Source organism: Gloeophyllum trabeum (genome assembly GCF_000344685.1).
Source record: "Gloeophyllum trabeum ATCC 11539 unplaced genomic scaffold GLOTRscaffold_00004, whole genome shotgun sequence".
NCBI classification, from domain to species: Eukaryota; Fungi; Basidiomycota; class Agaricomycetes; order Gloeophyllales; family Gloeophyllaceae; genus Gloeophyllum; species Gloeophyllum trabeum.
The window spans coordinates 1852876-1875881 of record NW_006920413.1 but is presented as its reverse complement, the minus strand read 5'-3'; the positions used below and the strand labels follow the sequence as shown (position 1 = coordinate 1875881).

The window sequence follows — 23006 nt, the reverse complement described above, 5'->3', positions numbered from 1 at the left end:
ACACCGAATGCTTTCTTCCAAGCTCCTCCATGTGCAGTTCTTTCCATAACTACCGATGCTGCAGATACAGTGACTCTACGAGCTGCGAGCCCTCGCTACAAGGACTCTTTCTCAAGGTCGTTGCCTGCCTTCATCAACTTAACTCTGTCTTCCTTATCCCCGACCATATTCTCTGCTTTCAAGGCCTCCTCCCCATCCTCTACCCTCCTCCCCAGGTTCTTGGAGACAAAGTCAAAGATTAACTGCTCGGCTTTCAAAGAATTTCTAGTCAAGCCATGATTATCACCGTCGAATAGCTTGAGGATTCTCTCGCCTCTCGCAGAACCGTACATCTGGTACAGTCGTTTGGCGCAGTAATCGCTCAGAGAATCATCGCCAGTCCCATGCAGAAGCAGCATAGGTCGAGGAGGCAATGCCTGAATACCTTCCGTGTCGGCTGTCTAGCTTGCCACAGTCGCGACGGCCTTCATGCGCTGGTCTCGGGCTGCGACCGTAAAGCAAGGTGCGCCGCCAAAGGACCACCCGACCAGAACGAACGAGTTCGAGGAGAATCGCTGCAACAAGTAATCAAACGAAGCGAGGACGTCCGGTACACAATATTTGTTCCTTGCAGGCTGCCTGTAATCTAGGCGTAGCGTCGGAATGCGAAGAAGGGACGCCAGCTTGTCCGCTAGCGACGGATAAATCCCTGAAGACGTGGATATTTTCGTCAACGCCGGGCACTCGTGGATTTCTGCCCTGAGCTACTCACCACCAGGGCCGCTTACTCCGCCCCCGGCACCACTGATGAGCACGACAGCTGCGTCGCTCCGAGCGCCCTGCGCCATATCCTCCGGGACATGAAGGATGGCCGGTGCATAGTGGTCCAGAGGATCCTTGACAGTAATCTGAACATTCTCTGCAGTTGCCCTTAAGCGTGAATTCGCTGGCGGTGGATGCAGTGGCTTCAAGGATGACAATGAATGCAAGGGCACAGTGTGATGATGCAGTTGTCAGTGAAATGAAGATGGTTTCCTTTAAGATGGACTAGTGGGCGCCCTCCAAGTGTATTCCGTCTTTATACCGCCAGTTCGACAGTACTTAGTTTACTCCTTACGAATCGACGGTGATTATTCTGAAGCCACAAGTGACGTTCTGTACTCCTCCCGCGTGGTGGCTGAGCGCTGAGGACTCACGCGAACACGTGATTACAGAATGTCCGGGGTCCCCGTGACGCGACCAAATAACGCGTTTGTTGACGCGCTTCCGAAATTAGCGCCTCCGCCACCACAGCTCATCTGCTGCAAGCCACACCGAACGCGGCCATGAGTAAAACTACAAAGGGCCTCAAGCCCAGCCAGAAGCCGGCACGGACCAATGGCAAGGTCACCGACTTTTTCCACATAATCCCCTCATCGAGTAGATCCCCGTCTTCGTCTCAGCCTTCGTCGTCCCAGCCGAAGGCGCCACTGAAACAGGGCCAGAGAAGCATACAAAGCGCCCTCAGGGTCAAAAAGGACAATATCCCTCCGAAACTCGACCAGGAGGTCATCTCTGTGTCTTCTGGTTCGCATATATCCATCTCCAGTGACTCTGTTGTCTGCTTGTCGCCCCGTACTACGAGGAGCAAATCTCGCGTCATGATGGATGCCGTGGAGATCCTCTCGCCGCGCAAGACGAGAGCGAGTACTGTCCTCTCGATCTCATCTGGTTCCGACGCCGTCGTGAAGCACTCTCGCTCCCCGGACCCCCGCGCTTTATCTCGATCACCCACAAAAGCAGCCGCACCGAAACCACCTTCACAGAACCTGCTGAAGCGGAAGAAGAAGTTCGAATCGGACACTGAGTCAGACCCCATAGAGTCCATAGTGCATGTATCAAGGGCGTCTGTCAAGCCTGGGTCGTCCTCGAATTTCGTACGCACCCCTGAGTTCCTTTCCATGTCGCCGCAAAAATCCCAAGGGCCTCTGCTCTCGAGGGAGAATCTCACCTTGACGCTTGATCAGGCCTCTGTCGATAAACCTTCTCCGAAGAAAAGGTTGAAGGCGGAGTCTGAGCCTGAGCCCGCTGCTGCCGTCCAGACGGATGACGAAGAGCGCGTTCCGAGTAGCCAGTCCGACGAGCAGGAGCTCTCTGCCCCGCGGCTCGTGCACAAGGATCCACAGGAAACGAAAGAAAATATCGAACAATGGCGTAGGTCGACTTCCTTCGTTTCCTCTGATACCGCCGGCCACGACGATGCTCGGGTGGAGTTGGAACCTGCTCCCATGGATGTCGACCGCAGTACTGAGGAGGGTTCTATCTCCATTGGTACTATGCGATCCGAGACCGAAGTGAGCGCTTTGCTTCACACTTCGGCCACTCCTTCGACCGCTGCGTCTGTCCCTATTCCCCTTCCTCCTGCTGAACCGGAACCGGAAGTTTTCCGGCCCTTTACTCCTCCACCTGCGGATGAGCTGCCTCCTCTCCCCGCTACTCCCGAAGTTGTCAATGCTGAAGCCAGAGCTCGAGAGATAATTGCCAGGGCGAAAGCGCAAGCATATGCTGCCAGGGAATTTAGCGAAGAGCCGGAGACTGTCCCCAGGAATGCCGACCTGCCGGACCTTTCGGATAGCAGCTCTGACGCAGAGGAGGTGACGTTTGACTACTTCTTGAAGTCGCGGGGGCCGGTCAAAGGGTATGTTGCAGTTGTCTGTATTTGCACTGCTTTGCATGATCTGACTACGGCTATCTTAGACCTGCAACACCCAAGTCAGGTATCAAGCCTAGCCTCGCAGCCACCTCTCCGCTCACTCCTCTCACAACGCCCCTGACCGGTTTGAGTTCCGTCGCGCCAACGCCCAAGGTCTCTTCTTCGCGCTCTCCCTCCCCGAGCTCGCGATCACGTTCGCCATCTCAGGGCAGACGTGCTACGCGAGCGAGCACGAGACTCTCTAGGCCGGGTCCTAGCAAAGCACCTGTGGTGCTGACGAAGGGCAAGGAAATCACGAAGCCTCAGAAGAAAAAGAGGGGAAGCAATCCGTTAGACTCGATGTTGAGGGAGAAGACCTTGGCAGACAAGCGCGGCCGGGGCATGTCGGCTATGCGTGATGCCGAAGAGGCAGCTGCCTCCCGCGGGAAGGACCGCATGAGGGAGGAAATGGAAGATGAGGACGAGGAGATGGACTTAGATGACGAGGATGCGGCTTTGCGCGCAGTCGTGAAGGGTAGGCGGATCGGGCAATCGTCTAGTCCTCAACTCGACAAGAACGAGGACGAAGAGAGCGACGGCGAGATTGTAGACGAGGAAGACCGTGTTCGGCTGCTCGGAGAGAAAAATGCGAAGGCAGTTGGTGCGATCCTCGAGAAGGATCGCCAGCAAAAGGGGAAGAATAAGGTCAAGACGGAAGATGCATCCGTCGGTGTCAAGGTGTTCGATACCGAAGTGTTTGCCCACGACGGGAACGATTTACTAGCCTTGCCGACGTTAAGCCTCGAGGGCCACAAACTGCACCCAATCATGCGGGGATTAAAGAAAGCTGCTATGGCTAACGGTGCGTGTCGTCCTGCTTCGCGTTCCATGAATTCGAGGCTAAGTCTGTGTTTAACCAGACATGAGCCTGGCCAGGGTTTATGTGGAGGCCTGCGTATGCGCTGATCTTGACGCAGCCCAATTGTCCGCCTTGCTCCTCTGGCTCTGTGAGACAGGTATGCGTGTTCCTACCCGTGGTTCTAGTCGTGTGGCTGAATTCTGTGCAGCGTTCTTGCCCGTCTTCGGAGAGTTTTCCGAGACTTGCTTTCAGACTCTCGAGAATATGAGGGATTCTTTATCAAACGCTGATGCATTATCCGTGGTGCCTCTGATGCGGGAAAGCATTGGCCGTCTCGGTGCCAGACCTTTATACTTGCAAATTGCCGGTCACGACGGGGACGTCGTACTACCCAAATTACGTGTCGATTCATGCGCACGGGCGGCTGCCCTGTACCGCATGGTCAACATCGTTTCCCTCTTAGCTCAGTAGGTCTTGCGAACGCTGCAGTGAGGCGGGAGATCTTATAGTTTATTCCTAGATGGGGTGCTGTATCCGTGGAGGAGCTACCAGAGATGATCGTTACACTGCTGTTGGTCGGGTTGGACTCGTCTTCTACCGGAGAGCTTCGGAGGCGTGTCATCATGGCTGTCGATGCTTCTGGTCGGTTTTGGGAGGAGCATTCCTCTGACGTTTCGGTCAGCCCTTTGCTCTACGTGTCTTGCCGAATCATATCGACCTTCTTTTGCAGGAACAGGCCCTGTGCGATAGACTGATTTGCTTGGCCAGCGAACTGACACCAGCCAACAAAACGCATCTCTTCTCCATGCTCATGTGCGGCTCGTCCCTCATCGCTAGTGTTGCACGATTCGTTGCATACGTGGTCTTGATTGAAGCGAACAATGCCGCCGTCAACCAGTATGCCGAAGCACAGGAGGGGAAAGACCAGGAACGATTGGCCCCCCAGGTCAAAGCCCAGCCCCTTGCCGTACCAACGACGTTCACGGAATCACCGCCACTGTCGAGGCTGATGACTCTACTGTCCCCACCTGTGGCCTCCGGCGCTCTGTTCGATGTGAGCAACCAGGATATTGACTACGACCAGCTGGGTTACTATGTCGAGATCCTGAGTGTGGCCTTGACGAACATAGATAACTACGTCGCTGAGGAGAGGAGGGAGGCCTACGACGAGCCAACACCCTCACCCACGAGTAGCCCGCGGAAGGAGAGGAAGCTCATGCCTTTGGAGCGGATCAAAAATCTAGTATACTCGGTACATGGAAAGATAGGTGAGGTGCCATCAACTGTAATCTCCTGTCTCGATTACTGATATTTCTTGTGGTACAGTGGATACAAGAGCCGCCCATCTCGAGCGGTCGCGCACCAAGGCCGCGTTGCAGCGGCTGGCGATGCGTATACACTATCAGCGCATGGCTGCTCTCAAGTCTGGCCCGTCGGCGCACTATGGTGGCGGGCCAGTGCGGCCGAGGACCTTGCGTGAGCATTGGAAGGCGAATGTCTCGGTGTCGTAGACTCGGGCCTCGCTTCCCCTTTTCCTGCACGCTTGGTAAAACAACGTCATTATTGCTATATTATTCTACGCATAGAGCAAGCTAGTCGCACATTATTCAATGTTATTGTAGGTAGATGACAGCTATGATTTACAGTTAGATTCTAGTAGAGAGGTTGTACAGATCGGGCGCCGTTCCATTCAATTCATCCTGTGTCATAGTACCCCGGTTGGAGTTCCAAAGCCGACCTCTTCTCTTCGCCGTTTGCTCGGGTGATTTGGGGCGTCGCCTTCGTCGAGATCGGATGGATTGAGGTCCAACTCAATGTCCCAAACAGGGCTAGGTGGACGCTTCCTGCGCTGCGATGCCGCGTCTGCATCCTTCTGCGGCTCTTTCTCTACTAGTCCGCAGTTCACGGGAGGCGGTCGGGGCTCCGGTGCGGGAGTAGTGAAGTCACCCAGGTCGATGTCATCGTCCCAGAGGACGCTCGGGTCACGATCGGGAACAGTCGGCTCCTTGCCCTTTTCCTCGCCTTTGTCGTTTTGAGAAGCGCGCGGCTGGGATGTGGTGTACGAGAGGATGCTAGTGGCGGAGTTGCGAAAGGGACGCTCGAAGGCGTCTTTCATGCGGCGGACTTTGACCTGGCCGAAGCCCGGGAGGGCTTGGAGCTGCGTGGAGGAGGCGCGGGCGATGTCTGCGAAGCTCTGGTGCGGTGCGTGGTTAGCTTTGGGGGAGGGGAGGGAGCAGGATGGATAAATGGGAGGAGACGCACCCCGATGGACGTGCGGAGTGTCTCGACGTCGGTCTTGTTGACTTTGCTGATGCTCGTGAGGGCGGTGCGGAGGAGCGAGAGGTGGTCCTTCTCGACGCGCTCCTTGATCATGTCCGGTGGGCGGTGCTCGAACTGTTTGTATGTCGCGAGGTACGCGCCGGCTTCTTCTGGTCTGAATAGCGTGGGTTGGGAGGAAAGGGGAGGAGGGGAGGGGCTACGTACGACCAGGCGACGATGATGGTGATGTTGTTGATGAGGCAGACCTTGGTAAGCTCGCGGATGGGGTCTTGGTGTTCGCTCTGCAGGAACCGGTCATGGGCTGAGGACGTAGAGGCTACGGAATGACACGTACGACGTCGCACATGAGCAGCAATATCCGCAGGTTATACGAGTGTCCGAGGCGCTCGATGCGCGTGTGGATGTACTCGGGGTGCAACCGGTGATACTTCAGGCTTTTCTGGCAACAGTCAGCTCGGGCGACAGAGGCGCGTCAAGCGTCAAGGCGTACCTGAGGAAGAGCACGCCCGTGGTGCGCCCGACTTGGAAGTCGGGGACGATGTCGCCGAATTCCTTGCCGACATTGCGGATGTGCTCGAGGACGGGGTTGAGGCGCTGGCAGGGGTTGACGATGATGTTGTTGCCGGTGCCGGGCTGGACGACGGGCGGCTTGACGGGTGGTCGCGACGAGGAGGAGCCGGCGGTGGCGGGAGCAGCAGACATGGCTTGGACGCGTTCCAAACGCGTGCGAACGCGATGCTTCTCTCTCAGCCACAAGCCACACTCTCGCAAGTCTCGCTTCTCTTTCTACCTGTATCGATAGCGTCGAGGCCTCTGCAATGGCTCGCAATGTCGCAAACGCTGTAACACCAGCTGCGGACTCTCCGAGGCACTCCCAGTCACCTCCACCAGGGATCCAGGGCGACCTCGAGATGGAACTCATGGGGCTCGCCAACGCGCTCTACAACCTCGGCACAACCGTCGTCACCGACGCCTCCAAAGACCAGAACAAGCCCGGCGCAGGCAAGCAGGTCGGGCAGCGCGTGTACGTGCGAGGGCCCCCGCTAGTTGCGCGTTGATGATGTTGAACTGTAGTGTTTAAATCTAGCAACGAAGTGATCAACCACCTTGCGAGCATCGACGACATGGCGCAGCACTGCCGGACGATGATACCGATCCAGGTGCTGATGGATATTGACAACTCGAAGAACCCGATGCAGCTCACGCGCGACCGGCTGGAGCGCGCGGCGACGGAGAACCAGTTCATGAACGCGAAGATTAAGGCTGTAGATGTGCGTATATGTCTTCGGTGGTGTTGAGAATCAGTAATGATTGTATGCACAGTCCTACCGCCACCAGTTACTGGAGGCACTTGGCCAGAACTTTCCGGACATTGAGCCGGTGCTGCGAGGACAGCAGGAGGGTCCTGTGTTCGATGGCGGAAGCAACCTCGATACATCGCTTGCGGGCCCGTCACGATCCTGAATTGCGCACGTCACCAGACCCTTGGTTCTCTGACGATAGGTACGATACATTACACAGTCCTGCTTCATTTCTTTCCATTTCAGTTACAGGGTTACTGCTCCTCAGGATGTATATCTAGGGTGCTCCGAGAGGTAGCTCGGCCATAGCTGCCTTTGATGATATGGAAGCCCAGGCCCCCGCAGAGGACTGCGGGCGAGCAGAGAGGAAGTGGATGGGGAGGACCGACTATGGATGAGCTGCATGTATGGACCTCGCACTGGGGTGAAGCAAGACTGGCTCTCAGTCAGGAGATTTGTGTCAACTTTGTCTTTGTATCCCTGTTATGCGTACGATACTTGCGAGTAATGAGCGAATATCGTTGCAAGTAAGTGTTGTGGCAGTGGCCGGCCCGGGTGTGCCGGCGAGACTCGTTATCACGGTGGCGCGAGCTTGTGGACGCGTTCGCTATCTCCTGCTGATTCCGCGCTATTTATTCCGTCCCTTGGGACGATATAAGACAGGCAGGGATTGGTCGCGTACGTCGTCCGTCGCAACGATGGACAAGCCCGGTTTACTGCCCGCCTACGTGCCCCAGGCCGAACCCCCGCGCCGTGGTCGCCGTCCTCGCGTCTGGAGTGCTCTCTTCGCTGGTCTGCTTGTCTGCACTCTTCTCCGTCTGTCCACGCTCTGGCCACCGCTCCCCCGCCGCTCGTCTCACGTTCCCCACCACGCTCACGAGACGCTGCAAAAATGCCGCTCGCTCAACGTCCTCCCGGGCCCTCCGCCCGACTTCAACACGCGGCCACAGTCCGACAGGTTCGTAGAGGGCACTAGGCCCACGCTCATCAGAAACGCGACTATCTGGACGGGGCGGAACAACGGGCTCGAGATCCTCACCGGCGACATCCTCCTCGACAAGGGCCTCATCAAGGCCGTCGGCCACGTCCAGGACAGCCTGGTCAGATGGTACGGGGATGACCTCGTTCACATTAACGCGCAGGGATCCTGGGTGTCTCCAGGCATAGTCGACCTACACTCCCACCTGGGAGTCTACTCTGCCCCGGCCCTGAGCGGTGCGAGCGACGGCAACTCTCGCCACGGGCCTGTCCTGCCCTGGCTCCGCAGCTTGGACGCGCTCAACACGCGCGACGACGCCTACAGGCTCTCCATCTCGGGCGGTGTCACCACAGCCCTCGTGCTGCCCGGTTCTGCCAACGCTATCGGTGCATACATTCTGCTTTCATGCGTGGGGCTCGTGACTGAATGGTATTGCAGGTGGCCAGGCCTTTCCCATCAAGCTCAGGCCGACGAAAGAACGGTCACCCAGCTCCATGCTGCTCGAGCCACCGTATGGAATCAACGGCTCCGAGGTGGACCCCTCTCTACCGCCTCGGTGGAGACATATAAAGTACGACCCCCACCCCCCGCTATTCTATTACTCACACCCTCGAACCCAGACAAGCATGCGGTCAGTCTTCGTCCTTCCCGCAATCCCCCGTTAGCTTGACTTGACAGGCCCAACGCCCCGCAGGCGAGAACCCCGGTACGCTCTTCACCTCTTTCGACATCAGCAACCCCGACTCATACCGCGGCGCAGACCGCGTCTACTCGGGCACGCGCATGGACACCATGTGGGCGTTCCGCCAGGGGTACGAGCACGCGCGCCAGATCAAGGAGCAGCAGGACGCGTACTGCGCAAAGGCCGAAAAGGGCTTGTGGGACGGCCTCGGCGCGTTCCCGGAGGATTTGCAGTGGGAGGCGCTCGTGGATGTTTTGCGGGGCCGGGTCAAGGTGAGCCCCGGTGTGTTTGTGGCGGGGGTGGGATGGCTGATGGGGCTGGGTAGATCCAGAATCATTGTTATGAGACGGTGGACTTGGAGGATATCGTTAGATTGTGTACGGCTTGCTCTGCCCTGCTTTGAGGTTTTGCCAGCTGACGTGAACATTAACCGCAGCGAACGAGTTCAAGTTCCCCATTGCTGCGTTTCACCACGCGCACGAGACGTACCTCGTCCCTGGGACGCTTAAGAAAGCCTACGGTCAGTCGTTTCCCCCTGCCACAACTACCCCCTGTATGCTATGAACTAATCTCCTACTATCAGGCCACCCGCCCGCGATCGCGCTATTCGCCACGAATGCACGGTACAAACGCGAGAGCTACCGCGGCTCCGAATTCGCGCCGCGCATCCTCGCCGATGAGGGGCTGCAGGTCGTCATGAAGGTACACTACTGTCCCAATAAAGCTCCTCACGGTTCTCGCAGCAGAAATATGTGCTGATCCCTGCATGTAGAGCGACCACCCGGTGCTGAACAGCCGGTACCTGCTCTTCGAGGCGCAGCAGGCGCACTACTACGGCCTGCCCGCGAACCTCGCGTTGGCGGCCGTGACTTCGACGCCCGCGACGGTTATGGGCGAGGACCATCGGATCGGGTACGTCAAGGAAGGTGCGTCATTTACGAGAGCCTGTATCTGTCCACGTCTTTTCTAATTCGAGCCATTCTGTAGGTTACGACGCAGGTGAGCTCATTGCCCGCATGAAGCGCCGAGCCTTGACGATTGACCCCGACAGACCTTGTTATCTGGGACAGCCACCCGCTGGCGCTGGGCGCGACGCCCAAACAAGTCTGGATCGACGGCATCGCACAGCTCGATAACCCCCACGCCGCCCCGCCCAAGCCCGACTCCTTCCAATCTGCCCCCGCCACGCCGGACTTCGACAAGGAGGCGCGCGACGCGCTGGAATACGAGGGTCTCCCGCCGCTGCTGCCCGAGCACGCGGAGGCGGAGGTGGTGGTGTTCACGAACGTGGGGAGCGTGTACGTCAAGGCTGCCGGCGGGGTGCGGCAGGTGTTCCTAGCGAAGGAGCGCGAGGGCGTGGTGGTGGTGAGGAACGGGGAGGTGGTCTGCCAGGGCGCGTGTGACGCAGCCGCGTCTGCGGGAAAGGCGAAGCTCGTCGATCTCAAGGGTAAGCTATCTCCTCGAGATGAGGGGTGGGATGCAAGCTTATGGGTTGATGTATCGCAGGGGGCGCGATCTCTCCTGGGTTGACCGCGTATGGCTCGCCCTTGGCTCTTCAGGAGATTCAGGGAGAGGTGTCGACGCAGGATGGGTATGCCCTCGACCCGCTCTCGGGAGAGCTACCCAAGGTCCTCGGAGGGGATTATTCAGTCATGCAGGCCGTCGACGGACTGCAGTACGCTACCCGGGACGCACTGTACGTTCTTTTACTATCTTCAAGTCTTTCTCGACTAACGTCGTGGGTTGATATCCAGTATTGCTTACCGCTCCGGTGTTACCACCGGCATATCGGCACCTAAACCTCTCGGTTTCCTCTCAGGACTTAGCGTCGCGTTCTCGACTGGTGCCGCACACAAGCTCGAGAAGGGCGCGGTAGTGCAAGACGTCGCCGCTCTGCATGTCTCGGTCGGACATGGAGGGGCCATCCCGAGCGTGAGCACCCAGGTTGCGGCTCTGAGAAGGCTGCTCGGCAGCGAGGGGAAGGGCGATTTGGGGCGTTGGTTCGAGCGAGTTAGAGAGGTCGGATATATTTTTTTCCAATCACAAGTCTATTCCAACTGAGGCTTTGTGCAGGGCAAGACTACTCTTGTCGTCACCGTCCAGAACGCAGACGTCATGGCTACTCTGATTCGCCTCAAGCGCGAAGTCGAAGCGGAGATGGGCCATAGCATCAAGCTGACCTTTGCGGGAGCCACGGAGGCCCATCTACTCGCAAAAGAAATAGGCGAAAACGGCGTGGGAGTGCTCCTAACCCCTCCTCGTCCCTACCCAGGTGTCTGGGAGGAGCGTAGAGTGTAGGTGGCGGTCATTATCGTCTGTGGGAATGCTAGTGACGGGATGTATCCTTTAGCTTGCCGGGTCCCCCGTTGACTCGAGATAGCTCTGTGTCATTGCTGCTGGCACATAACGTGACGGTGGGGATCGGTACCCACGAGAACTGGGCTGCTCGCAACATCCGATTCGACGCTGCATGGGTAAGTCAAGTCACGGTATATAAGGAACAGATATTGACGTATCTATGCAAACCATAGGCTGCGCTCGAGTCCCACATCGAGCTTTCAAAGTCGGAGGCGCTCTCTCTGGCGTCTGTGAACGTGGAAGAGTTGCTTGGACTGTCCGTTCCTCCCGCTCTGAGCGATCTGGTGGCCACTACGGGAGGCGATCTGCTTGATTTCAGTAGCAAAGTCGTCGGCGTCATTTCACCGAGGAGGGGTGTTGTAGATCTGCTATGATCTTCTATGTCGGAGAAAGCAAGGAATGGCTGATGAAATACAATTGATGCGATACACAAGAACAAATAAATAAGTCGTGAATCCGATGAGAAGACCTATCGCCCTGTATCCAGAATTCGTCGTCGAGTCCATGGAATTTGAGGCCGACAAATACCCGGCCTAGTTGCGATACTCAGCTATCGCCATTGACAAGGGCATCATCGCGCGGGAGAGCAGCCATGGCTTGTCTGACGTATTTTTGTATAGCTGGTAATGCCTTCATCATAAGTTTGACTGGCTTTGTTTCCTCTATCCACGATGGTAAGGCTGAGAGAATATTGAAGCCGCGTGCTACTCACCTATCACCCAAAGTCTTCCATGCCTCTTGAGGGGCTTCTCAGATAGCAATCGGTGGTTTTTGGGAATGATGACGAGGGAGTGCTGACTCGCAGGTTGAGACACGACGCTAAATACCAACGGATTCATGCGCACCTTGGCATACCAAGCTTTCAACTCGACTGCTTCCTTCGAGTCCTTCGGTGTCAGAGGGACCCGACCATTCCCAACAATTTGCAAGATCGCTAGCGTCCGTCGCATCATACTATTCGCTATTCAATGACCATCGAGCCGTTATTCAGAGACACCAAACCACGGAACATTGATCAGACTTACGCCTGGTATTCATCAGAAGCATAAGCGTCTGGCAGGCCGAGCCATGCCCTATGAGAATGAGGCACTTGGCCTTAGACAGCCTGTAAAGTTATGAGAAAGGCCGGGACTATGTTTGAATGTGAAAACGCACAGAACGTAGTTATCCCAAAGGTATGTGATGAGCTCCTGCTCCGCTGGAGCCTGAGCTCCTCGTTTCTGATCCCCGCTCAGCGACATGAATATAGCGAAAAGTCCAGCATACCTTCTCAGTGCCCTCTACAGGCTTTGCATGAATGTTGACGTCGAGCAGAGAGTACCCCTCTTCGCGGACCCAGTCAACCACTTGTCTAGAGCAATCAACCTAGAACATCCGTATATATCATACTTCTCTCTTCCTCGAGTCTCCACAGGTACTCACCAAGTATGAGTGCTCCTCATGCAATGTGCCCTTGACAATACTGTCGAACTCTACCTGAATATTCCCGCTGTTCGGAGTCGTGATAAGGACCGCTTCTTGGGAGCATCTCAGAACTCACAATTCATGCAGAAATATTACCATCGTCTTGTTGTCATTGATGTCGGGCCTATGCGTGCGTGAGGTGACGAACTGCGGACGTAAATATCACGGACATACGTGCACATAATTTGAGTTCCAAACCGCTCCTCCGTGTTCTGGGTCAATAGGGGTATCTGGAGCATGTTGTGGTGGCGGTACATATAATCCTGCCGATGCGCCTTTAACAATTCTGCGGGATGTTCGGCATTACGATCAGTACGTAAAGTCTAACATTTATCCCTCCTTACCAGGTATCGAGAAGGTGAGAGGTTCCAGTTCTGCGTCGCACAACTCGTTTTATCATCTGGAGGAATAAGTGTGCATAGTACGGGCTTACCTTCGCGAGGTTCCACTGCTTTGGGCACGACGCTCTTCCAGTACTTACTCTGCTCTTTAGCAACCTGATACACGGTCTCCGTGCCGGTCTCTGAAGCGACCATCGGGGCAAGTTCTGGTGGCTCTTCGCCAACGATCATCCGTGCGACTGCCAACGCAGAATTCGATATGGCGTCAAGGTTATACCCTCCCTTGAATATTTTTATGACGGGTGTGCACGGTAGGTCTAATAGACAGACGCACCTCAAGAGCAACGACCAGTCGTCCGCCCGCTAAGGACGAAAGCATGTGCGTCATATGTGCATATCCAGCCGGTGAGACGTGACATTCGCCAAGTTCGTCTCCGTCGGCTGCATCGAAGCCAGCGGAGACTATGTCCACGGATGAGGATAATCTTTCGCAAGAATAGCAAGAGACGTGTCCGTACTGATTACTAGCTCGGGGGCGAACTCTCTTGCGATTGGCATGACTACATGGTAAAAGGCATGTAGGTAATCGGCGTCCCTCATGCCCTTTTCTGGCCATGGAATATTCACCGAGCTGGTATAACGAAGTCAGCGCAAAGAGGCATTCGTAAAATATGTGCTTACTATCCCACACCATCCCCCTCGCCGCTCATTTCCATACTTCCGAAAGGGCCGCATGGATAGAAACGGCCACCCTCGTAGCGGTGCAGAGACATGTACAGCACGGACGGGTCGTCGTAAAAGGCCTTTTGAGTCCCATTGCCTAATGATGCTAAATAAGACACAGACGACATGCTATTTCTAGGAACCCACCATGGTGCACGTCCCTGGAATTCATGGGTGAGAACTGATGGCTGCGGGGTGCGTCCTCGACTCACCAGTCCAATATGAGAATCTTTCTTATGTTCGTCATCTGTTGAACTGTCCGTACTGCGATTGCCACATTGTTGAAAAAGCAGAAGCCCATGTGTTCCTCCGGCTCGGCGTGGTGTCCTGGAGGACGGACGATGGCAAATGTCTTCTTCAATTCGTTCCTTGCTACGGCAAGAGTTGCTTCGATGACACCCCCGGCACTTAGCTCCGCGGCCAGGGGTGTCTTAGGAGAAACATAGAGGGACAGCTCGTTGTAGAAAGCATCTGACTCTAGAATATACTCCTCGGTAAAAGCTATTAGAAGAATTGTAGAGAATAGTCCATTACAAGCAGGTTATAAGGTAACTTATATTCAGAACCGCCTTAGTTAAAAGTTGGAAATGCCACTCACAGCTGATCTCGAGCACTTTGGCCAGGTGGACAGCGCTGTGCACGAGAAGGACTTCTTCGTGTCTCACGCGTCTGATCGGGATCCTCTTCATTTTATTGAGGAGTTTATTATCCTTGATAATTTGATAAATTCTGGAAATACGTTCTGGTTGCTCCGGGTGGTCAAGCCCAGGGCGCCAATGGGACATCATGACGGGGTCGTAGACGTAACCGACGGTATACTGTGGCTGCCGTGATGGCTCAAGTGGGACAGAGACTGCTCGACGCTCTTCCCCGACGGAAGAGCGCCCAGCAGCCTGAATTGTGTCCACATCCATGGGATCACCTGCATGGGGGGTGTTCATACTAGTAGTGGTAGCCATTGGAAGGGTATTGAAGCAGGTGCTGAAGGAGGAAGTACAAGGACGCGCTGCATCTCGCCCGTTGCCGCCGGCAATCTCCATTCGTTGTTGACGCCTGTGGGCCTGTGGGTCCTATTGCTTGTGCCAAGGAGATGCAATATTAATGCAAATCAGTGATCTTCACGCCACAACTCCAATGTCAAAAATACGTGGAATTTGGAATCGTACTGCTGCTGTTTGTGTCTATGTCTCGTAGCAAGTGACTCAAATAACTGTTTGTAAACAGTCTCAGGCTTGCTGCCGGCAAGCAAACTGATTGCCGGGTCTAATGCAGTGCAAGCCCGGATGCAGACCAGAAATAGGCCTGCATTGCCCAACAAGATGCGTGCATTGAAACGTCAAATACAGGGACTCTCAACGCTATATTCAGCCGTTGTAATCACCATGCTGCCGCCGGGTCGCACGACACGACACCGCAGCTCTTCCGTCGAGGCGTCGTGCATAGCCTCGGCCTCACGGTACAAGACTTGCCTCGGTTTCTGTCTTATTGTCTCCGTTCATTGTACTCTGCTTCTCTCTTGACTCTTACGACCCATCACGTCCCGGCACGAAACCAACACTCATGTCTTTTCACTTCAAAGATTTCATTAGAGGGATATGGCGGCGAGAGCAATTCTGCTGCTGCCTACCTGTGCGCTTCGGCGTCATCTGCATGTCCACAGTCGGTATAGCAATTACCGGGGTGCTGACCATTGCGCTATGGCACGAGGTCGCGAGTAAGTCGCTTTGTATCTCTTGCCTCCACAGCAGTCATAACATGGGTGGCGTCCAGGTAACATGATGACCGCACATGCCAATAGCGTCCTCATTGTCGCTGGCGTAGTAGAAACCCTGCTATGTCTTGCTTCTATCCTGGGGTGAGCTACTCGTTACAAGTTCTGGTGTCTTGACCAACCATGGTATAGGCTCGCAGGTGCAATAGCTCGGAAACAGCTCTTCATAGCGATGTACACATACTTCCTGTACGGCCACTTCCTCTTGAACGTCGGCGTGGCGGGCTACCTGTTCTGGATGATCACGCACGCGGAGCAAAGTGACGTGGTGAAAGCATGTAAAGAGGCGATCACAAACAGCCAGGCGCAAGCTCAATGTACTGGCTTGCTCGAGATCACGAAGACGATCTTTCTCGTCGTTGGTTTTACCGTTCTTTTTACCGAGTTATGTAAGTGGACGGTTGTAGTTCATGCGTGGCGTGGCGTCCCTCCTCTAATGAACGCCCATATAACAGATGGCGCTTTGATTGCGACTCGCTACTTACTTCAGCTGAAGGGACAGAAACGTGAGATGCGCAATTCCCGGATGTTGGCCAGGCGAAGCCGTCAGAGCGGCTATGCAAGCCTTGCCAGCCTCGACTCCGGCTCCAGCCCATATAATAAAGAATTCAACCCCTACGCCACCTACGAGGGCAATGCGAGCTCCTCGCTCAGCACGAGATACGTGGAGCTGTCCGACGAGACCAAGGTGCCCCCAGCTTATGCTGACGAAGAGGCAGGATACGGGGGCGGAAGGTGGAGTCACGAACAGTTGCAGCAGTACGAGAAGAGCGCCTCTCCGGACCTCCCTGAGCCTGCGGTGCCTTCGTCTGATCCAAGGGGACAACCGACGATTGCTGCTCCCGTAGCTCGTCCTGCGACAACTTTCTCACCTGAAGCGCTATACTATTCCACCGCTCAAAGCCCGGATCACACTCAGAGCACGAAGAGCAGCCACGGGTCCAGAGTATCCTTCCTTCCTTCGCCGCCCGGCTCTCGTCACACCCCGACCGGGTCATAAATTCAGGACGACTATGCTGGACGCGCTTTAGGCTTCTTTCTCATCATAGATGTATCCGGTACTGGCGCTTCGCTCTTCTTGTAATATGGGACCTTGCCATGGACTTCATTCATAAGTTGGCGCGTTAGCCATTATGTAGTGCCGCGCGCTGCCTTCACTTTGTATTGGTAGTAGGTAGATCGATATCGGCTTCTCTTCCAGTTAATGACAGCCAAACCATTGGAACCTTTTGAACTAGCGCATACTAGTAAGGCTGAGCTAAGCTACATAGGCGATATGTTTTCCGGGATCCAAATACGTGCAAACAATACCCTCGCGCGAGGCGGTGAGGGGCCCGAAGTCGCTGCCCTAGCATACATGTCATGCGTATACGATACTATGCTCAGCGGCAGCACATCATCCAGTCTGTGAGTGTGCTGTATCTCTCATGAAATGCCCTGATCTAAGTTCGTATTGAAGCTCGACACCCTGCTATACCAGCTGTTCACGCTGTCATTCTTCCTCTCCCCGCGAGTCTGGCCCCTCATATGCCGTTCAGCAACCCAGTTCCAGTTCTCCAGGCCTAGGGACCTCGACCCGAAGCGCTCTTTGCGTTTCTGGTTTTTCCTCATCTTGCTGTTCAATGCGGGGAGCATATGGTCGCACGCGGCGGAGGGCGCAGCGGTCGGGCGGGCGGCGGTCCTCGACTTCGTCGGCATGGGTGCGTCACTCACGAAGATTATTTGGGCATTGTTGTCTCCGTGCGTTTGGGCGCTGACCCGTTCGTGCTATGTAGCACATGTCCCGAACAAGCTCCAGCTATTATCTCTTGACTTCCTCATCGTACTGCTCCAAATGGCGCTCACAACGATCGCGTATGAAACCTCATACATCATGGCATCTCCCGATGATACCCCAGACCCCCTTCTTCCCTCCATCGCACCCTCCGCAACATATTCTCTGCTCCCAACGGCCGAAGACGCGTCGGAATGCGCTAGCCCTTTGAGCTCCAGTATCTTTCCTCCACCCCCGTCCGATGCTAATTCAAAACCGCCAGAATCCGACGAATCACCGTACATTATTGAACTCCGGCTATCTACCGTCATAGACCGCATACGACGTCCCCCGCCTCCCGCGCCGGAGCCGGAGGATGGCCTCCCAATGCCGAACGTGACGCCCGCTGGACTGGGACAGTTGCCGGACAGCCTGCAGAGGATAGTGAGGGCCAGAGCGGCGAGAATGGCGGCGAGGAGACGAAATAATGAGGAGCGGGAGGCCGAGCCGCCAAGTCGTGTTCCAGGTGGGCTGGGCGACGATGATGGTGGATGAACTCGCGGTGTGGGATAGTGTTCGGACAGCGTGTACATTATTGAAGCTAGAATGGCGGATGGGTACAATATGCAGACTTAGTAGCTTCGTTTCACCACTTCTTCTTCAGCTATCACCGCAAGCTCAATGCTTGCTATCCATCTGCATCATTTCCGGGGAAGACGCACCGATTCCCTCAAGCAGGCGCCGAACTTGGCGAACTCTTCCTTGCATGCATCCTTCCTAACGTCGGTGTATGTCGCAAGTATGCATTTGCCATATGCTTCCGCCTGCGTCGCGCACGTAGAGGTAGCGTGCAACGCGAAACGACGGAGAGCTCTGCTCTTCGTTGTCGTAGTCGTCGCCGAGTTCATATGAGCAGCGTGTTTTACGCGTGTCGCCGGTGGGTGGGGGTCGAGTGGAAAGACGTCAGTTGGAGGAGGGGGAAATCGAGCAGCGCAAGAAGCGCCCGTAGCCGGCGGCAGGAGGAAGCTATTGTTAGAACGCGTATGCAAGGTCCATAGCGGTCCACACGCTTCAACACCTCCGCCTCCCGAGGCAACGCCAGTGCTCCTTGAATCCGCTGCTTATCCTCGGTATATTGCAACCCTGAAGGGACACGCCGGAAGAGGACTCAGGGCACCATAGACAGCGTCAAGCCAACAAGCGACGCTGAACTCTACACTCCGGATGACCTTGTGATTCTGAGGAAGGTAGCAATATGCTGAACTACCTGCTGCTGATCGTATGCGCCGTCATTGTCCTGGCTGTCATCTTATACTTGTTCTTTTGGAACCGCTTCATATCTTTGTTTCTGACCCTCCTTCTGCGTGTCGCGCTCTGGAACCAAGGAAGCTCAAGTACATGGGTGGAATTTGGTGAGCATGCTGGCTGTGTTCCACGAACCTGTGTACTTAATTATTGTGCAGGGGCAATCCATGTATCTTTACTTGCTGGGAGACTCTCGTTCAAGAACCTTAGATACCATTCCAGCAACCAGACGATTAAGATAGTCAAGGGGCAGGTTAGCTGGCGCTACTGGATTCGTTCGCCGGCGGGCGAGGAGGACCTATACAACTCTCGGATAGGTGGCGAAGATCTCGGACGTGTGTATTCCTCACTCTTCTGAGTTGGTACGCACCAATCTCAGAGACGGTTATAATGCTCTAGACACCAAGTCCTCTTGGCCTCCCTCATGCCGGATTCAAATATCCATCCAAGGCCTCGAGTGGTTCCTATATAACAGAACTGCTGCATATGACGATATCGCGGAGAAATTGCGCAGTGCCGGAGATCACCTAATGGGAACCCCTCGCTTTAGCTCAGAGAATAGGCGGTCACGTTCGCGCGATACATTCCGTAAATCTCCCGTCCCTCCTGAAGGTACCCTAACCCTTCTGTGGTTTGCATAAACACACTGACTGTTTTGGCACAGCAACTCCCTTGTATCCACCGTCTCTGTACCCTACCAGATCCATCGGCCCACCACAAATGGTCCGAAAAGCCATTGCCTGGTTCAAGAGCCAGCTACCGAGACTCGATCCAACGGACCTGCTACCGTTAGGTATTGAAGTAAATAAAGCAGCCGTAATCTGTGGGAACGCTTCCACACCCAACCTCTTGATATTGGAATTCAAGGAAGCTGAGGGTACTTTCGGGATTGTCCCGGTGCGTGTTTTACGGCTGATCCAGCCTTCACGAGTTCTGGTGTCTGATTTCTGTTGAATACCCAGTCCAAGTCTAAGTTCGATATTCATAAGCAACTTCTGAACATCAAGTTCAAGAACGTGTCTTCACATTATGTGGACAACACTAGCTTCCAGTCTCCTATGGCTGAATTTGGACAGAAGGTAGATGAGAAGGTCAAGAACTCCAAGTGAGCATTTCAGCCCTCAATCAGCACGCGTAAATTACTTATGAATCAAAACAGGTACTCGAGTCTGCGCCCATACCTATCCTATCACGCCTTCTCCAAACTATGGCGTCGTCTGAAACTATCGCGGCTGGTGAAGTCTGAACCCAGTAAATGGATTCAGGCTCATGGCGTCGGTATACGTGCGTGGTGGAGGACCAACAAGGGCGGCGAGATTATCAGCCCCGTAGGGCCCGAAGCCTTGAAACTTGAGTACGCGGCGGAACGTCATGTCCTCGAGGCTCCCGAGCTGGAGCTCCTTTATTACGCTGACGTGGTTGGTACCGTCCCACCGCTAGAGGCTCAGATCAGAACTGGGTCTGCGGACTTCGAGATCGGAAATGGTGATCTAGCTCCGGAATGGGGCGCTGAGATTATTGTTCATGGCGGCTTTGTGCGCTACGGCCCGTGGGCAGATCGTCAAAGGTACGGAAAATGATGTTCGTGCTGCTTCAGCGGACTGAGACGATTGTAGGACGGAATTACAACGTGTTTTCTTTCCTCCGTCGTATCACGACATGCAGCCCACCGCCTTTCTTCGGCCTGGCGACAAGCGGATGTGGACAACGCTCAAGGTCTTTGTGGAGCTTCGAGGCGGCACTACCCTCCACATACCGTTTCGCGAGGCATCCAAGGTCAGCCGTCTGTGCTTGACTTGGATCTGCTGTTACTTACAAACCTGCCTGCAGAATTGGATGTGGGATGGCTTGGTGGACGTTCCTCGGCCGAAAACACGAGAAGCTGCCCATATTCATATTAAGGCCGGGGATGGCTCTACAATCAGTTACACGGTGCCCATGGTAATTAGCCCCGGCGGATACGAGGGGCAGTTGGAGGTTCATCTAGATGATGTCGGAGTTACGTCCACGCTCAACGATATCCGGCTGCTGAAGGCTGAATCCTGCCGGGTAGGTCGGTTATACTCTTACAGTCGACATGCCTGAAGTGTCTGTTGTCAGGTTCGATGCGAAATGCCTACACCATTAGCATGGAACGCAGAGCGGCTATGGTCCTTCTCGATTTCTTTGCGCCAGCCTGTCTTTTACCTCATACGCGATCATATCAATATGTTCACTGACTTGGCCAAAGATTGGACTTCCGGCCCTCCGGGTGACTACTACCGGTTCGTGCCCATGCGCTATGCTGCCAAGGTCGACTTCCACAAATATGAGATAAACACCTACGTCAATGACCACAACATCATCGACAAGCCATTGCTCAAGGATGAGAATGGTAAATAATAGCATGTGCCTCGTCTCCGTGTCCATGGCTGAATCATGCACTTCTATATAGCCCTGATGACCTTCAAAGGCACCAGTTTCAGGACCAAGATTGACATTGATTCCAGCAAATTCCGCCCCATATGCACCGACGTGCCATTTTGGATAGAAACTCCTGACGTCACGGTAGATCTCACATTACCCAGGTGGCACACGCATGCCTTGCATGCGACTCCGGATAGGACGAATCAGGATTTCGACGGGGGAGAGATTGGGACCTTCGTTTCACAAAATATCTATAGCCTCACTGGACCTAAGGAGCAGATATCGTGGCATATACTTCCCAGCAGCAATTTCCCTAATGGTCCGTCTGACCTTCCAACGCATATCGTCAACGAAGACTGCTGGCTCGCCGTCACCAGTGAGTGAATTATATTCATTTGGATCAGAGAGGGAAGCACTCACCCATAGGAATCAGTAAATCCGGGAGCGACAAACTCCCTGAATTCTGCCGCGGCGTCTGCAGACGCATCGTATAATGGATCGTCAGCTGTCACGATGTTCGGATCTGAAGCCAGGAACGAGAACGCCTAGTACGTGTTTGAGTTATCCACTTCTCGTGAGCTCACTCAGCGAGCTTCTAGCCGTCTTATTATCCTACCTATGGTGTTAACCTCAGTGCCTGAGGCATATTTGTCGCTAATTGATTGCAGATGACCATGTCACTCCAAAACATCTCCACGCTTTTCGCCAATAGATACGTAACACAACTACCTGCAAGCGCAGCGAACATAGGCAACCTGCTTGCTCGCGCACCTCAAGTTGTCACGACTCCTATTTCCTATGCTGTACAGAATGTCCGGCCGTTCGACGTGGAAGTGTATGTCGAGAATTGCGTATCCTGACTATCCTTTCAGTGCTGACTCGGACTGCTGCGTAGCGCTTCCGCCGTTGACTTCGTCGGCCTGATTTATCTGCTCATTCTTGCTGTACGTTTTTTGCGCTCATTGCGTAGCCCCGGCTGACAGAGCCGTGCCCCTTTGTGTTCAGTTTATCACGGTGGTAAGCCGATTCCCTGTCATATGACCCCGTCGCAAGAGGACTGATAGGTCGCTATGGTAGCTAATGAACTTTACCGCGCGCGTTATGGTATCTGGCCTCGATCGCCGGCTCAAACTGTCTTCTCTCATCAAGCTTCGTCTAATCGTTCCTCCATCTCTTTACTTCTTGATCTCGGTAAGCGGGCAATAGCTGCAATTCATCGTGTTTTAGAAACCTCATACACATCCTAGTTAAACTACGCACTTGTCAGCCTTGCCTTCAAGGTACCATTTAATCGCAGGCGAGTCGTCCCATTGTCTCAAGCGTGTTCGCGTCTGATAGGTGACAGTAGATTCGGAAATGGTGGTTTTGTGGCATTCTGGATGCTAGCCTGGGTAGGGATGACCGCTCTGTAAGTGCCTTACTTGATATACCGGCCCAGGAGTTGATACGTAATGCATTGTAAAAGTGGCCTCGCAGTGGAGGCTCTGGTGACCATCTTGACGCCGAAATTCATACCCTTCTTCCTTGTCCTATGGCTAATCGGTATGTGTTCAACATCTCATGCAAGGGGGGTGCGCTGAAGTCCAACCACGACGTTACAGCCAATGTCTCCGTATCATACTACCCGATCGAGCTCCTGCCTACGATCTTCCGCTACGGATACGCCGCCCCGTTCTACAATGTCTCACGCGCCGTCAGAACCATCGTGTTCAGTACCAGGAACCAAGGTCTGCTGTAATCATCTCCTCGCTTTAGAGCACAATTCTAATTCTGAGTGCAGTTGGGCTGAACTTCGGTGTTCTATTTGCATGGATCGCCGTCTCGTGTTTGACGATCCCTTTGTTCCAGTGGTTCATGAGGAGACAAGCAATGACAGAGTTCCGGAAGTCACAAGGTCAGAAGGGCGAGAAGCAAGCTTGACTGTTCCTCGGTTCTCCTGACAACGCGGGGGAGGGGCTAAGGGAGGGTTGTCTGACGATATAATATACCACGAAATCGTATAATTCTATGCTTAACAATGGAATCTTCGAATATTGCACTTGATTCATTATGCCCTCTCTCTGAGCCCTCTCAAGATTGAACTGAGGAGCAAGGGCTGAGAGCCAACCATAGGAACTGGGGATCTAGATGCATC

The 23006-nt window shown here is 54.6% G+C and overlaps 10 protein-coding genes across 10 annotated transcripts; 6 read left to right on the top strand and 4 right to left on the bottom strand.

Moving 5' to 3' along the window:
* Positions 1–95: 95 nt before the first annotated feature.
* GLOTRDRAFT_115348 (alpha/beta-hydrolase) lies at positions 96–1598 on the bottom strand (the record flags this gene model as incomplete). Its single annotated transcript, XM_007866314.1, has 4 exons — positions 1355–1598; positions 752–944; positions 453–688; positions 96–416 (listed from the first exon to the last, which is right to left on the bottom strand). Exons 1-4 carry the CDS (start codon positions 1382–1384, stop codon positions 96–98), a joined length of 780 nt encoding a protein of 259 aa, XP_007864505.1. The 5' UTR covers positions 1385–1598.
* A 3371-nt stretch (positions 1599–4969) lies between these two features.
* GLOTRDRAFT_120590 (DNA repair protein rad10) lies at positions 4970–6491 on the bottom strand (the record flags this gene model as incomplete). The annotated part of the gene is made up of 5 exons (XM_007866313.1): positions 4970–5703; positions 5772–5943; positions 5994–6070; positions 6124–6223; positions 6280–6491. The coding sequence occupies 5 exons, from the start codon at positions 6489–6491 to the stop codon at positions 5215–5217; spliced, it is 1050 nt and encodes a 349-aa protein (XP_007864504.1). The 3' UTR covers positions 4970–5214.
* A 116-nt stretch (positions 6492–6607) lies between these two features.
* GLOTRDRAFT_74149 (uncharacterized protein) lies at positions 6608–7614 on the top strand (the record flags this gene model as incomplete). The annotated part of the gene is made up of 4 exons (XM_007866312.1): positions 6608–6813; positions 6877–7060; positions 7113–7292; positions 7359–7614. The coding sequence occupies 3 exons, from the start codon at positions 6608–6610 to the stop codon at positions 7251–7253; spliced, it is 531 nt and encodes a 176-aa protein (XP_007864503.1). The 3' UTR covers positions 7254–7292; positions 7359–7614.
* A 153-nt stretch (positions 7615–7767) lies between these two features.
* GLOTRDRAFT_115345 (carbohydrate esterase family 9 protein) lies at positions 7768–11626 on the top strand. Its single transcript, XM_007866311.1, has 17 exons — positions 7768–7950; positions 7972–8455; positions 8508–8640; positions 8690–8700; positions 8764–8775; positions 8830–9023; positions 9077–9128; positions 9188–9271; positions 9335–9453; positions 9524–9677; positions 9739–9750; positions 9803–10198; positions 10258–10447; positions 10506–10770; positions 10825–11045; positions 11102–11225; positions 11283–11626. The coding sequence occupies exons 1-17, from the start codon at positions 7789–7791 to the stop codon at positions 11481–11483; spliced, it is 2814 nt and encodes a 937-aa protein (XP_007864502.1). The 5' UTR covers positions 7768–7788; the 3' UTR covers positions 11484–11626.
* Positions 11627–11655: 29 nt separating this feature from the next.
* GLOTRDRAFT_74145 (histone deacetylase complex protein) lies at positions 11656–14551 on the bottom strand (the record flags this gene model as incomplete). The annotated part of the gene is made up of 17 exons (XM_007866310.1): positions 11656–11771; positions 11822–11903; positions 11955–12070; positions 12135–12214; positions 12265–12329; positions 12376–12474; positions 12532–12598; positions 12650–12697; positions 12748–12859; positions 12918–12947; positions 13007–13196; positions 13249–13376; positions 13433–13545; positions 13596–13734; positions 13785–13798; positions 13850–14138; positions 14236–14551. 17 exons carry the CDS (start codon positions 14549–14551, stop codon positions 11656–11658), a joined length of 2004 nt encoding a protein of 667 aa, XP_007864501.1.
* A 611-nt stretch (positions 14552–15162) lies between these two features.
* GLOTRDRAFT_137727 (uncharacterized protein) lies at positions 15163–16542 on the top strand. Its single transcript, XM_007866309.1, has 4 exons — positions 15163–15351; positions 15408–15492; positions 15541–15797; positions 15864–16542. Exons 1-4 carry the CDS (start codon positions 15198–15200, stop codon positions 16406–16408), a joined length of 1041 nt encoding a protein of 346 aa, XP_007864500.1. The 5' UTR covers positions 15163–15197; the 3' UTR covers positions 16409–16542.
* Positions 16543–16741: 199 nt separating this feature from the next.
* On the top strand, positions 16742–17922 carry GLOTRDRAFT_110552 (uncharacterized protein). Its single transcript, XM_007866308.1, has 4 exons — positions 16742–16815; positions 16868–17108; positions 17184–17825; positions 17884–17922. The coding sequence occupies exons 1-3, from the start codon at positions 16771–16773 to the stop codon at positions 17714–17716; spliced, it is 819 nt and encodes a 272-aa protein (XP_007864499.1). The 5' UTR covers positions 16742–16770; the 3' UTR covers positions 17717–17825; positions 17884–17922.
* Positions 17863–18069, bottom strand: GLOTRDRAFT_38198 (uncharacterized protein; the record flags this gene model as incomplete). The annotated part of the gene is made up of 1 exon (XM_007865739.1): positions 17863–18069. The coding sequence occupies one exon, from the start codon at positions 18067–18069 to the stop codon at positions 17863–17865; it is 207 nt and encodes a 68-aa protein (XP_007863930.1).
* A 1117-nt stretch (positions 18070–19186) lies between these two features.
* Positions 19187–21031, top strand: GLOTRDRAFT_74143 (uncharacterized protein; the record flags this gene model as incomplete). Its single annotated transcript, XM_007866307.1, has 7 exons — positions 19187–19363; positions 19429–19571; positions 19635–20033; positions 20083–20242; positions 20297–20515; positions 20567–20840; positions 20901–21031. Coding segments are annotated over 7 exons (1503 nt in total), but the record flags the coding sequence as incomplete, so codon positions are not given.
* A 921-nt stretch (positions 21032–21952) lies between these two features.
* Positions 21953–22871, top strand: GLOTRDRAFT_58712 (uncharacterized protein; the record flags this gene model as incomplete). The annotated part of the gene is made up of 5 exons (XM_007866306.1): positions 21953–22063; positions 22120–22280; positions 22338–22414; positions 22474–22599; positions 22653–22871. The coding sequence occupies 5 exons, from the start codon at positions 21953–21955 to the stop codon at positions 22790–22792; spliced, it is 615 nt and encodes a 204-aa protein (XP_007864497.1). The 3' UTR covers positions 22793–22871.
* Positions 22872–23006: the final 135 nt, after the last annotated feature.

Bases quoted from the DNA above. Each gene is read 5' to 3' on its own strand.
- GLOTRDRAFT_110552 (XM_007866308.1), top strand. From the start codon at position 16,771: ATGCGTATACGATACTATGCTCAGCGGCAGCACATCATCCAGTCT. The intron at 16,816-16,867 runs GTGAGTGTGCTG...TTCGTATTGAAG, and splicing joins GGCAGCACATCATCCAGTCT to CTCGACACCCTGCTATACCA. The intron at 17,109-17,183 runs GTGCGTCACTCA...CGTGCTATGTAG, and splicing joins CCTCGACTTCGTCGGCATGG to CACATGTCCCGAACAAGCTC.
- GLOTRDRAFT_115345 (XM_007866311.1), top strand. From the start codon at position 7,789: ATGGACAAGCCCGGTTTACTGCCCGCCTACGTGCCCCAGGCCGAACCC. The intron at 8,456-8,507 runs GTGCATACATTC...ATGGTATTGCAG, and splicing joins CGGTTCTGCCAACGCTATCG to GTGGCCAGGCCTTTCCCATC. The intron at 11,046-11,101 runs GTAGGTGGCGGT...TGTATCCTTTAG, and splicing joins GTCTGGGAGGAGCGTAGAGT to CTTGCCGGGTCCCCCGTTGA.
- GLOTRDRAFT_137727 (XM_007866309.1), top strand. From the start codon at position 15,198: ATGTCTTTTCACTTCAAAGATTTCATTAGAGGGATATGGCGGCGAGAG. The intron at 15,352-15,407 runs GTAAGTCGCTTT...GGTGGCGTCCAG, and splicing joins GCTATGGCACGAGGTCGCGA to GTAACATGATGACCGCACAT. The intron at 15,798-15,863 runs GTAAGTGGACGG...CCCATATAACAG, and splicing joins CGTTCTTTTTACCGAGTTAT to ATGGCGCTTTGATTGCGACT.